Source organism: Tasmannia lanceolata, unplaced genomic scaffold (assembly GCF_043159265.1).
Source record: "Tasmannia lanceolata isolate RefF3 unplaced genomic scaffold, GAP_Taslan_0.1 ptg000012l, whole genome shotgun sequence".
Classification (NCBI taxonomy): Eukaryota; Viridiplantae; Streptophyta; class Magnoliopsida; order Canellales; family Winteraceae; genus Tasmannia; species Tasmannia lanceolata.
Window position 1 is genome coordinate 7,642,098 of NW_027518689.1, and position 14,476 is coordinate 7,656,573.

General features: G+C 37.5%; 1 protein-coding gene across 1 annotated transcript; it reads right to left on the bottom strand.

The window, feature by feature from the left end:
* Window positions 1-10,584: 10,584 nt before the first annotated feature.
* Window positions 10,585-14,113, bottom strand: LOC143888513 (protein FAR1-RELATED SEQUENCE 5-like). Its single transcript, XM_077392970.1, has 4 exons — window positions 11,786-14,113; window positions 11,604-11,690; window positions 11,007-11,107; window positions 10,585-10,843 (listed from the first exon to the last, which is right to left on the bottom strand). Exons 1-2 carry the CDS (start codon window positions 14,111-14,113, stop codon window positions 11,622-11,624), a joined length of 2,397 nt encoding a protein of 798 aa, XP_077249085.1. The 3' UTR covers window positions 10,585-10,843; window positions 11,007-11,107; window positions 11,604-11,621.
* Between the last annotated feature and the right edge of the window lie 363 nt (window positions 14,114-14,476).

A 14,476-nucleotide genomic window follows, 5' to 3' on the forward strand; every position in this document is an offset into this window, starting at 1 on the left:
CTTCCCTTAAAACCCATCCGGCCGACCACCACCTCCCTCCTCCATTTTACCACCAGCCACCTCCTCCTTCTTCTTCTCTAACTACCATTTCCACAATTTCTAAACCCATTAGAGCCACCACCTCTCCCCCTATTCTCCGGCGAGATCCCTGTGATCCAACCACCATCCGATCACCATTTCTCAACAGATCTTTATGCTAATTTCTCAAACCCACTTCAAACCCTCTCCTATTTTCCCCATTCGCATCACCTCTCCATCTTCCCCAAATCACGTTTCCACACCATTTGTAACTGTTGAAACCCAAACCCTTTTTTTTTTTTTATAGAACCGAACTCTCATCTTCCCCTTAGCCCCACTACCGAACCACCCCAAGGCCTATCCTTCATTTGAAAATCCCTTGGGCAAACCCATTTTTATCCCCTCAATCTACTTTGAAACCCATATTAAATCCCTCATTAAACCCCCATTTCTAGCTACCACTTTTCCCTTTCCTTTGGATTATCGAGGAAATTTCGCGGCATTGGTGAGGGCTCTAGGAAGGACAAAGGCGAAAAGTCGTGATTCTCAGTGGGTTTCACTCGGATCAGTCTGGTAATTCATTTGAATTTTTTGTTATCTTCTCTTTGTGGTGCTGGATTTTCTCCTCTAAAAGCTTGGATTCATTGTTTTTCTCTTGGATTGGATTAGGAGCTTCAATATTCACTAGTTTTGTTTTAATAGCCTTATGAATTTCTAAATCAAATGGTTATTTTATTTTGGAAAATTTTAACAGCCAATACCTTGCGACTTTGGAAATCATAAGGATCCTCTATTATTTTCTGGCTTGGCGGTGTTTAAGTTCTTTTAGTTTCCATAGCCATTAAATCTTTTGGTTGAGTTTTACCTTTTGATAAAATCCTGCTTTCTAGATTTTTACTTAATTCGGACATTATATCTTTCTTAGTCTCTACTGCCGAATCATGTGTAACTATTTACTTCGTTTACTGGTAGTATATCATTCTTTCATGGGTTTAATGTCAATTTGCTTATTGGATTTGATTTGAATTTCAATTTCTGTGGTGAATGGGGGTGAAGTGACGTATGCCTAATTGATGTAGGAAATCAGATGATACTAGTATCATCTGATTTCACAGGAGACCCCATGTCGAGGGTTTGTTTGTGTGTATCACTTGATGTTTGTTTCTTTACCCTATGTTGTGGGTATTACTGGAAGGATTTGTTTTCACTTATTTCTGGAGCATCTGTAGATTCCTGGAGTTTGACATTTTCATATATTTCTTGAACCTTGCTTTGGTTGAGTTAACCCTCGGTTTCTATATTTTGATTTGAAAATAGCATGTGTTAAGTAGATGATGTTTCCGGCATGACTGGCTTTGTTATCTGATCCCTTTTGGATTGGTTCTAATACCTGATCATTGTGAGGATGTCATTTCCTTGAGGACTTCACCTGTATTCCTAACTGAATGTGTTTTGGGCCTTCATTTCGGAGGGCTGTGATGAGGCTACTCGGAGCCCCTCCTCTCTTTTTTTTTCTTTTCTTTTTTTTTATCTTTACCCCTGTTGGTTTTTGTATCGATATTCGGGTTTATTTGGGGTTTCTTGAGCAAATCCTTATCATCTTGATTTTCCATTAGAGCTTAATTTTTTCACAAATGTTTTACATTTCCATCGATTTTTTAGAATTTTCCTCTTGAGTTTCGGGCTATGACGGAATGTTTCTTGAGCCAACCTCTTCCCTTCCTGCCTTAGAGTTCTCGCAGGTTAAGGGATTTCCTTCTCTCAGAGTGTTTAACTAGTTGGGACCCTTCCTTAGTGGCTGATTGTTCAGTAGTTCTTCCTATAGGGTTCTTGTCTGTCCCTTTTGTTTAGAAGTCTGCCCTTAGGGTTAGAAGCTTTTTCATCTATCATTTGTTTGGGGTTTTCCCTCGCGGGTTAGATATCGTCTCATTTGGAGATTGATTAGGGCTCGTTAGTTTTGTTTTCGTCTCTTCGAGATTGTTCTTTTCTTTGGGAATTTAGTCCCCCTTGTTTTGATTTATTTTCCCTTAGGCTTTAGGGATCCCGTTTCCCTCTAAATTACTCTACCGTGATATGGTGGATAAGGAAGCTCTTCTATCGGATCCCCTTTAGCCGAAGGGTGTTAACACTTCATTTTTAATCGTCAAAAATATAAAAGCACATCAAAAACATTTGAAAAGCATAAAAAACCTTTAAAAAATCTAAAGTGTTGAGTGTTTCTTTCAGAAGCGTAGTTTGAGAGTTCGTTTCGAACTACGTTGGCTTGATCCTCTTCCACGAGGTACGTAGTGCAGCTTGGGATCTTTATCCCAAGTCCAGCCAAACTTTTGTGAATAAACTTTGAAAATCTTTCAAAAACCTCTGAAAACCTTGTTTTCCAAAGATCTTCCTCTAGAGTTAGGAGTTTGTCCTAGATAGAGAGTTTTAGAATTAGGAGTTTGTCTTTTATTTGTTGTGTGCTTGTTTGTGTTGTTTTAGAGTTAGGAGTTTGTCTTTTGTTGTGTGCTTGTTGTGTGTTTGTGTTAGAGTTAGGAGTTTGTCCTAGCTAGGAGCGCCTCCGTCCGGTCAGTTGGCGATTTACATCGCCGACTGATGACTAGGTCTAAGATGCGTTAGTCAACCCTTTGTTTTCCTAAGGAAATATAGCCTAGTTACACATAGGTTGTAGGAATCACCTGCATTAGCTTAGGGCTAACCTGCATTTAGTTAGGGCATATAGGGTGTCCTAAAATCTACAATTCACTGGAATTTAAATAATCGGTCAATAAGCTTTAAGAACTAGTCCGGTCTTTTAGATCGAGTCTAAGATAGAGGTCTAGGTGTCTTAGGCATCATAGTTTAGAATAAGTGCGAAGAACTACGTTGCCTTGATTCTCGTGGAGGCGGGGATACGTAGGCTTCTTTGGATGAATATCAGACCATCCGAGGACTCGGGCTAAATCGTTTAGAGTCTTAGGATTTGTTGTGTTGTTATATTGTATATTTTATAGTGTTTTCTTACTTTCTTGTGCAGACCTATACCTTTAGCTGTAGCATGCATGTGTTTGCACATCAGAACTTAGACACCCTTTAGGCATGTCACTCATAACCTAGCTATGCTTAGGCAACACATCTTTCATTTTATTTTATGGGTGCTTATTATCTTTATCCTCAGGAAATGCATGCTTAGGTAGACGACTCCTGAGGATTGTTCCCATTTCACATGATTTTTGCCCAAAAATCTTCGAGATTAATAATAAATGGCATAAGAGACCAAGTGTTCGCACTCGGGCGAATTGGGGGCGCTCTTCGGACCTTCTCCATTCGTCATCAGGCACGGACCTTTTGTATCTCTGGTTATCCATTGCAAACAGAGCATTTGTTTTGGTTCCATGGCGCATCCATGGATGGCGACTCTGAGTTATTTTCAGATATATCTTGGTTTCGAGCTCTGGCTCCAGATCAGGATGTATCTCTTTCTTTTTATATCGCCACTCATGCTATGCTGTGAGGGTGGCACCACTTTCGAGAGTTCCCTGGTAGAGCTCTCCTTCACATTGTGGAGATCTTAGAGGATCGCAGGAGGGATCTCGCGTCCCTCGGCACCGTCCTCGGATCGGGGTCCACACATTCCATTAGCTCAAACGTATAGTAATAGCAATCACACAAAAATATATAAAATGGGGTTTGAGTGAAATCCAACACAGATGAAAATGTGATGGCAATTGTGAAGAGGAGTAAAAGGAATGGGGCTGCTATGGACAATAAACTCTAGGCCAAAAAAAGATGATAGAGTCTAATTGGGTGATCATGACACCTTTCCATCGTTTTCAAAAGACAACATTATTAGTCAAGGCTGAAATAAAACAAAATTTACCAACTAAGAGCATGTCCTTTCAATTTATACTCTTAGAAACCATAGGATCAACAAATGTCAGTAATGACTATTAAATAATACACAACAGTTGCATTACAGATCGGATTAAGAATACAAAATCTTTATAAGTTTCATCACAAAGGCTATACAAAATAGATAATGAGTTACAATATTTTTCATCAACAATTCATCAAAATGAAAATGATATACAAGAGCTTTTAGTTTAACAAAATGAGAATGAGCTACAAGAGCTCTAAGTTCAGGCACAATGAAGATGGACTACAATAATTTTCGTTTCAGCACAATGTAAAAGGGACTGCAATGTTTTTGTTTCAGCACATTATAAATGGACTGCATTGGTTTTTATTTCCTATAAGTCAGTCATTTCTGCCCTATTCAATTAAATACACTATCTACAAGATGACACACAATGATTTTAAAACGTGACAAATTGAATGAGTGCCTGCACAACATTCGTCTAATTAAAAAAAAAGCTAATCCAAAACAGGGGCTGAAACACACAACCTGATGCAAAACTGCTATGTAATTCTACTCATGACCATCACCAAGCAAATGAAAAGAATCAACTTAAGAGAACGCAAATACACATTGTGGATATGATAGTATCAAAATAAGGTGAAAACAGGGTTGAAATACACAACCTGATGCTAAACTGCTATGTAATTCTACTCATGAGTAAAACACAATTCATGTAAATTACATTTCTCATGTCTTTGATCAAAAACTAGAACAGGTTATCAAAATTATATAACTTAAACTTTCATTTACACTATCTCAGTTATACTAATCAAAATCAAATATAATCTGTGATCACGCGAATAATCGCACGATCAAAATATTCAAAACAACAGATCAGGCGAAAAATAACCTGAACACACAAACAACTCACATGGACAATTGAGACTGATTCCACACTTAGGCATTTCTTTTAGATAGGCTTATACAAAAATTTGAGAAAAAAACATCATGCGGACACAAGAAAAGAAAATTCTGAAATCTGAATATATGCCTCAACTAAATCATGTATACTAGACAGCATCTAATGCAAGCAAAAATTCTGTAATCAATCAAAATTAGCAGTGAAATTTACTCTTGGAGATGAAATGGAGAGTTCAACTAGCTGGAAATTTCGAGAGGATTCAACTTAGAAGTAAGAAACTAGAGAAAAATACCTTATAAGCTACTTGAAGGCCTCCGATTTAAACACAATATAACTGAATTTGAAGCTTAAACCTCTGATTTCCACAAAATTTTTGCCTTAACTGAAAATCGACCAGCTAATTCTTGTGGAGCAGACCTTGAAGCCGATCCTGAATTTTCCTTCTTCAATCTCTCCACATCACAGATCTTAAGGAACATGATACGGAGAATTGTTTCGATCTCAAGAAAATAGATGAAAAACAACTTCGATTTAAGAGCTAGATGAAGATTTAGGAGTTAGGGTTTCAAGATGAATTAAGTTTGAAATATTAAAAAAAAAAAAAAAAAAGATGAATTAAGTTTCGAATGAAGTATAGATGGAGATAGCGGCTGTGGCTTATGGTGGCTATAATAGAGGCATAGAAGTAACAAACTATAAGGATAATCGGCCGGAAGGTGATCGGAGCTCCGACGCGGTCGGCCGGAGAAGAAGCAGTATGGGGAAGAACTAGGGTTTCAGTGAAAGAAGAAGAGAAAAATTAGGTTTTCTCAAGCTCTCTGAATTTTTGGTCTAAAAAATTGAACTCTCTCCCCGATCAAACGAACCCTCATTTGCAATTTATAGCAAAAATAGAAAAAATTTCAACCCTTTAGATTCTAGTAGACCCCCCCCCCCCCCCCCTCTTGTAATGCTGTACACTTGTTTTGTGCCAAAATAGGTGGTCCATAGGAGAAATCCAACAAAATTTAAAAGGATATATTTACAGCCCTATTAGTTACCCATAAACAACCCCCTAACTGCAAATTACACTGATTAGGACACACATCATACTGGATAAATCAACCCCTTCTGCTACACTATTTTACACTACACCACCTACCTCGCTCGTTCGCTAGGCAAACTTCGACGGATTTCCACAAAATTTTAAAGGAACCTACTTGGGATCCTAAACTTCCCTAAGGCACAATTTGGGACTCTAATTCACCTATTTGATAGGGTTTTCAATCAACCATGGTTATTGGGATGGGGTGTCTAGTCCCCTGTGTCTATCATTGCTCATATATATATATATATATATATATATATATATATATATATATATATATATATATATATATATAACATTTTCCTTATATATACATATAGGATGTGCTAGCGTCCATCGCAAAAGGCATTTCGAGGATGGTCTGTTGCATCTGAAAGCAACCACCTCGTGAATGAAGACAAAATCTACTGGAAGTGAGCCTCTGTGACTGCTTTCAGATGCAAAAGACCATCCGCGAAATGCCTTTTGCGATGGACACTAGCAAATCCCATATATATATATATATATATATATATATATATATATATATATATATATATATATATATATATATATATAGGGGAAAGTGATGGTGAGCGGTCGCTCATATAAGCTATATGCGCAGCAGCTAAAGAGCCGTCGATCTCAAACGATCGTGGCCGTTCCATACCCTTTTGTAAATGTAAAAGAAAACAAGAGTCGATAGTCTCTCTCTCTCTCTCTGTTTCTCGACAGACGCTGAGAAATCCCTTCTCCCCTACCCTTCTCGCCTGTTACAATCCACCAAAATAACTTACGATCGTCTTTTCTCGGTCGATCCCTTGCCATTCTCGCTCGATCCTTTGCCATTCACGCTCAGAAAAACCCAAACCCCTTTTCAGATCTTTTACAAAAACAAAGAGCTGATCGTTTGCCATTCAAAAACCCAAACCCTCCTCTCCGCCGGTTTTCCGACTCCAACGAAGGAGTAGACGCCCGCCGTTCTCCTCCCAGGTTAGTTTCTAAGTTGATTTTTTGTTTTTTTTCCCTTTTTCTCCTCCCGGATTATATATATAATTCCATTTTTTGTTTTTTTTCCCTCCAGCGTAGAAATCTGCCATCTCCGCAGACGGCCGGCGTTCTCCTCCCACCCAGGTTAGTTGTAATTTAATGTTTTGTTTATTTTCCCTTTTTCTCCTACCATTCTTTCAATTATTTCATTGGCATAATTTCCAAGCCTCCACAGACCACCTCGATCTCTTTTTTTTTTTTTGAATGACCACATTGATCTTCTGTTAACGAAGATTTTAGATTAGGGGTATGCTCCAGTGGGGGTAAGTCGTTTCAAGGTAAACCACTTTAGAGGGAAATACTAGGGGTCTCTTCCAATGGGGGTAACTCATTTCAGGGTAAACCACTTCATGGGAAGTACTTCCCTCTGAAGTAGTTTACCCTTAAAGTGATTTCCGTTGTTCCAATGTGTAGGGTAAATTAAGGCCCATATGCTATTTCATGTGTTACAGTGACCACATGTTGCAGAGGATTTACAATTTTTTTTAACCATTCATTTGGCTACCTACATGACAATCCTTTCCACATTGTTCTTCTTAAAGCATCATAAATATTGAGTATTTTTGGAAATTGTATCGGGTGTATTTATTTCTGAATTTTCATTAAAAAAATTATTAAAAAATTCCCCACTTTATTGATGATAGAGCATGGTATGATATCTATGGAAAGCATGTATTGTGTGTATATTTCTGTTTCTGTTGATTTTATTTTTTTTGGATATAAGCTATGTCACAAATATCTCCAACATTTTCAAAATATCGTGCTTTTATCCCGACATTTTGATAAAACAACATAATCATTTACCGTGAAAAGTATTGAGATTTTTTAACAATATTTTTATTTTCCCTTTTTCTCCTACCAGGTTATAACCTCATTTTCTGTTTTTTTCCCCTCCAACGAAGAAATCTGCCATCTCCGCGGAAGCCCGGCGTTCTCCTCCCACCCAGGTTAGTTGTAATTTAATTTTTTCTTTTTTTTCCCTTTTCTAGGGTTTCAGATCTACATTTTTGCTTTGTAGGGGTTTTAGGAGTTTCGGTTTTTCTTTATAGGTTTCTTCTCCAACGGACCAGACGCCATTCTCCTCCCTAGGTAACTTCTATATTTAATTTTTTGTCCTTTTTTCCCCTTTTCTAGGGTTTCAGTTAGGCTTTTTTGGTTTTTTGGGATTAAAGGTGATGTATTTGGGGATAATCATGAATCATTGATTGTTTCCTCTATTTCTTTCTAGGCTTTGTAGGGAAAATCGTGAATCATTGATGTTTCTAGAGTATTTTTTTTTCTCCATCAAAAATCATAATTTTGTTTTAGTGAGAATGTGGAGAGATTAAAGCTTTAGTAAGAGAGGAAACCTAATGGGTTTTTAGAAAATATCCAACTCCCTTATTGCTGAAATTCGTAGAGGGCGTGAGATCTCTTTCTTCTGCAAGGTGTCTGCAGAGAAGTAACTCCCTAAAAAGTTTATTATATTACACATACCATATTTATATTTCAGAATACTTGCTTAGTTGTATGATCAGATGCATATTATCTTTTTAACACGATAGTATTTTTTTGAAACCTTATTGTTTGGCCAATTGCTCATATGATATACTGCAATGATTTTATTTTGCAGAGGATATGAAGCTCTGTTCTGTATTCTAATTAGAGCAGTAGAGTAAATGGAGCAGACAAGTATTTAGGATTAAGTTATTCGGTTCCAATGATGGCATCCTCTCGCAATAGTAGTTCTAGCAGACGTGGTATCAGAATTGCTACAAGAAATTGTAAATGTGAGAAAAAAGCTTCTATCCAAATAACGCAGACGGATGAGAATGGCAATAGAGGCCGCCTGTTTTACGCTTGTGCCTTCTTCTGTGTAAGTAAGCAGTGAATAATTCTAATTTTTACTAGTATGTGAAGTTTCAAATTCCTAACTCTTATACAACACGCAGGAAGGAAGTACAAAGAAGTGCAATTATTTCCGTTGGTGCAAAGAAGATATGGATGACAATGAAGATGGTTCGAATAGGGATGATATAGCCGAATTGAAGAATGAAATAGCCGAATTGAAGAATGACATGGGCACATTGGTAAATTTATTATACGAATTGAAGGTGCAATCAGGCAAACGCTTCGACGGATTGAAGGTGCATGCAAATGAATTGAAGGTGCATGGAGGCAAACGCTTCCAAGTTTTTGAGAACCAACTACAATGGATTAAAGTTGCAGTTGTTGGGTTGTTTATCTTGATCCTTTTTGTGTCTCTGTTACTTAATGATCTAGGGCAGTGTTGTTTAGTTGGAGGTGTGGGGTTGTTTATCTTGTTTCTTTTTGTGTCAATCCGTTACTAAGTGATCTAGTGTACTGTTGTTTAGATGCCATTTTATGAATGTAGGATGCTTAACTTAGCCTGTTTAACTTGCTTTTCTGAAATTGGTACTTTTATGTACTTGTTTGTACAAATGTGATCACAGCCTGTTCCATTTACTATGAGACCAGCTCTACACATGGTGGCAGCAACCAGCTCAACACATGCAATGGCATTATTGTTGAGAACAACTCCATTGGGTAGGGTAGGTAAATCCTAGGGATTTATTCAGATGGGAACAAATGATAATTTTCTTCCATTAATAGTTGTTTTATTACAGTGCCCTTTTGTGGATCTATTTTCTAAGTGGAGAGTTAATGCTGCGTTAGTTTGTGTGTAATAATCAGTATTGGACTTGAAATTGTAGAATTTGAATCATGAAAGCAATTTGTGAACAATATAAGATTTGTTTTGGATTATGAGAACCAATTGTGAGTTGAAAACTGATTATTAGATGAGGCTCACTTTGATGAGTTGAAGACTTCTTTTGCAAATTGTCAAACTGGATGACTCTTTTTTTAATTAAAGCAGAGTTGAAGATGGGTTCTCGCCACAACATCTCAGTGCCATAAGCCAGCCCTTAGATTTAGCAAAATTTCCTCCAGGTTGTGTCACCCGCCCTAATAATGGTTATTGGGTTCCAAGTTCCTATATCATTTTCCCAAAGAATTTTAGGTGACCAGTTCTCAAAATCCAATACAAATTTGAGTTCAATAATCAGTTCTGGACTCAAAATTAATTCAAAAAATGCAAAAGCCTCGTTTGTTTTGGATTATGAGAATCAACTTTGAGTCCAAAACGGCACGGATCAGTTGATCCTATTTTTTTACATGCATTCCGGTTGAAAAAGTTACTTTAACAATGCACGGGTTAGAAAAAGCTGATTCCAGAGATTGTTTTAAAAGAAAATGAACAGAATCATAGGGTCAAAAATGAACAGAATCTGTTTAGATCATCCATTCAACAGGGCCCTGGGACATTCCATACCAACATGGCCTGTTGGGCACGTCTTCAATTTATAAGAATTGCCATGCTTGTCGTCACAAATCAGTTGTTTATTATGCAATGCTTGATGACACAAATGTGTTTTTTTACTTGAAAGAGGGCTCTTATTAAAAGAAAGGAATACAATTTCGCTAGAACCTCCCAATTTCGCTAGAGGATCAGCCAAATCATTGGCACTTTTAAAGGAACGAATAATCTCCACAGCCCATCACTACTCCCTTTGGACTCCAATAATCAGTTTTGTACTCACAATAGGTACTCAAAACACAAAACAAAAAGGGTCTTGGAAAATTTTATATTCACAGATTAATTGTTAAGCAATACTTTTAATCAAACCTTGAGCCCATCATGGTTGCAGAAAGCAGCTCCATAATGCAGAACAAGCAGAACTTCAGTCTAAAATCAGTTGAAAATACGAGTAAATTTACAGGGAGTATTCACCTTCTACTAGAATGTTTGGCGAAATATTCCGACATTTCCTTACAAGTCAAAAGATGTAGAGTTCCAAGCTACAATATTATCAATTCCAGAATCTGATAGTATTTGGCTCACCAAAACCATTGATTATTCCAGATAATCCAAATCATCTGTTATTCCCACCTGCAGTAGGATTGACAAAAAACAAAAATTAATAATCTCTGAAATTATTTTTCCTAATACCGTGTAATCATTTCACATGCAAATGCAATGAGGTTAGAGTCAGATAGCTATACTTTACAGTACTTAGTGTAACTACATATCAAAAGAAAAAGGGATATCATACCTCCTTATACATGTGTTCAAGCTGTTCTTTGGCTTCAGGAAAACTGCTGGAGCACCATTGTAGACTTCGAGATGTTGTGTTCAAGCTGTTCAAGATGTTGTCTGTGCAGTAACTCAAGATAATTAGTTCAGGAAATGAAGTGCTGGGCAGCTAGAGAATCAACCAGGGCCCTGTTTCTTTTAGACTTCGAGAACCAATTTTGAGTCAAATATTCAGTTTTCGACTCAAAATCGACAAGTTGCACTTTAATTTTTCATTTAAACCCTTTGTAGAAGTTTTAAATTGTAAACCCTTTGTAGTAGGATTTACAGCAGCTGTTGTGCTGTTGAAGCATCTTTGAAAACTTTCTGTTGTAATATTGTAGACTCGAAGTATTTCTTACAAGTGTCTGTAGTAAATCTATAGCACTGGAAACACTTGCCTTTCCTTTGTGATAGATATTATGCATATTTCCATGGCTTGAGACTATATGCTAATAGTTGCTGAGGCTTCTATATTTGATTTCAGTTATCGGGATGGTCGATTACCTGGAAGATGGCCTGTTGGGCACGTCTTCAATTTATAAGTGCACTATTATCGAAACAAGCTACCACATACCTACGTGAATCTGCAAAATCACGAAGCAATATCCACGTGCATTGACTCTTCATGTTCGTCATCCTCTTGCTCATCCCTTAAAGTCATCTATTTCGAAGCAAGAAAAATGAAAAAATTACAACATTCATAAAGACAATTAGTAAGAATAAGAAATTGAAGAGGTTGACATAAGAAATCCAAACCTTCTGTTTCTTTTTATTTTCTTGTCCACATGTTGTCATGTAATGGCCAATTTCTCCACATTTCTTACACCTTCGTATCTGCTTTGGTTGGGATTGGGACTTTTCTATCGGGGATTTGAACCGGGTAGCAACCTTTGGACGGCCCTTGGTTCTTACAGGTTGGGGGTCGCGAATAGAAATCTCAACTCCTTGGCTAACAAAGTTGGTTACTACTTCGCTCCCACTGTTTGCCAAATCAACTTCCTTGGATCTCATCTCCTTCTCAGAGTCCAACAACCAAGCATCAAGGGTTTCATTCACCTTCTTGAAAAGAGTGTTATTATCTTTAAACCTATCTAGAAGTGTTTGAAACTTTGTTATTAGGCACCATCTGTGAAGTGGAGATACATCATTATTATCCAACTCTCTCATAAACACTCCACTATCCACACGATATCTAACCCCAGTTGTCCATCTATTTAAGATATATTGTTGGGGAATGCTCATCAATTGCTTCTTGGACATAATGCGGAGTATGTGTTTGCATAAAATTCCTTTCGTCTCGAACATCGCGCACTCACATGTTGCCTTTACCCCTTCAGATTCATCGTACACAACTTTGCACCATTTCCACTTCTCATCAACACTTAATCCAACTTTGTATACTGCCACGCTGCCACTCTTTTCCACCTTCTCATGATAACAGTCAATACTATCCTTAAATTCTGCCTGAAATATGTCAAACATTGTCTTCGTATAAGACTTACTAGCTTCTTCTTCCAATTTGCTCCTTGAAACAAGTACAGGCTTCGTTGTTTTAGACTTGAAATCTTCCTGGGACTCCGCTTTACGGCGTTCAATAAGTGCCCTATCATATTGCTCTACGAATTCTTTTAAGCTTGTGTTCTGATTTACATATCCATCAAAGAAAGAATTGATGCTTTCACTGCGCGCACTGGATGTCATGCCAGCAGTGAATGTGTCCCTGAAATATGCTGGCACCCAGTGGGTCCGTACATCCCACATTTTTGCTAACCAACCGTTTTCCTCAATATGATATTTCTGAATCAAATTTTCCCATGCTACCTCACAGTCTTCCTTTTGTCTCGTGTAAAACCATTTCTTGTAATCCTTGGGAAATTCACTAGTGGGATCTCGCATTAATGGAACATGCTCAAGTAAATGCTTACTGATGTGCCAAGAGCAAAATCTGTGACGCGTATTTGGAAAAACGGTTCTGATAGCATTTCGCATCGCCCCATCCATATCTGTGATGATACAACCAGGAGCTCTCCCGAACATGCAGTCCAACCACTGCTCAAATAGCCATGTAAATGTCTCTTCTGTTTCGTCTGCTATTAGCGCACATCCAAATAAGGTGCTCTGCCTGTGGTGATTCACTCCAGTAAATGGTGCAAAAGGCATTCTAAACCTGTTCGTCCTATACGTTACATCAAACACAATGACATCACTAAAGGTTAGATATGCATCTCTAGCTCGTGAATCGGCCCAAAACATTGATCGCAAGTTACCATTAATATCCAACTCCATTTTGAAAAAAAAGTTTGGGTCCTCTGATTGTTTCGCTTGGAATTTTTGTGCTACCAAAACGCCTTCATGCCCCATATTATTCACCCTCTGTTTTCTCAAATGGCAAACCACCTGATTTGTCGTTATAGAACTACCTGATCCTTTATATGAAACATTAATGGCCTTCGCAATATTAGCAGGATGGATTGAGGCTGTACTCAGGTCGTCCATCAAATTCTTAACTACCTGAGTCTTGATAAATTTGTTATGCGAATGATGCATTTGTCGTTTCAGTGGAGAAGTAAGCTCATGACAATGTACATCTTCAAAAGCTTTAACTTTCCACTTCCCATCAATTAATGAGATATCCATTTTAGCTTTACAACCCTCCCTAACAGTCCGACGTGGCTTCACAACTCTATCAACCACCACATTTTTAGCTTTACTGCTTTTGAACCCTGCTCTATCACAAACAAATCTCTTAAATATCACTTTTTGTGTTATCTTCGACTTATAAGTTGATGATTTCCGTACTCCAAAACCGGTGGCCAACCCATATATATTATAAAACTCGTATGCATCATTTTCACTATCAAATATCTGATCCAAAAAGGGTTTGTTACCCAGATTCCTCTCACCACCATCATCATTATCAACAAATTCTACACCGCCCTCCTCATTTGGGTCTACCTCCTCATCAACAGATATATATCCCACCTCACTTTCATCATTTCCTAACATATCGCCAACCATAATCAGTCTATTAGCGTCAATATCATCAATTGATAAACCAAAATCTATAAAATCTGTATCATCCATTAACTTGAGTGCACTTCTTCAATCCCTTCACTTCAAGACAATCAAATAAAACAAAAAACATGTAAGCCAAATCAATGTCAATTACATAATAATAAACGAAGCATAAACATAAGCACAAATCTCAAAAAAAAAAAAAAACAGCAAAACCAGACAAAAAATTCGACACCATTCATCTCAGAGAGAGGGGGGAAATAACCAGAAAATCTCAAAAATCCATAACCGTATTTGCCCTAGAAAAAAAATGGAACAGTTAAAAACCTAGAAACAAAAAAAACCTAAATGAAACCCCTAGAAGAGGGAAAAAAAGAAAAAAAAAATGAAATATAGAACTTACCTGGGGAGGAGAATGACGCCTGGTTCGTT

Excerpts from the sequence above, each read along its gene's own strand:
- LOC143888513 (XM_077392970.1), bottom strand. The coding sequence starts at position 14,113 with ATGGATGATACAGATTTTATAGATTTTGGTTTATCAATTGATGATATT. Across the intron at positions 11,691-11,785 it reads AAAATAAAAAGAAACAGAAG|ATGACTTTAAGGGATGAGCA; the intron begins GTTTGGATTTCT and ends GCTTCGAAATAG.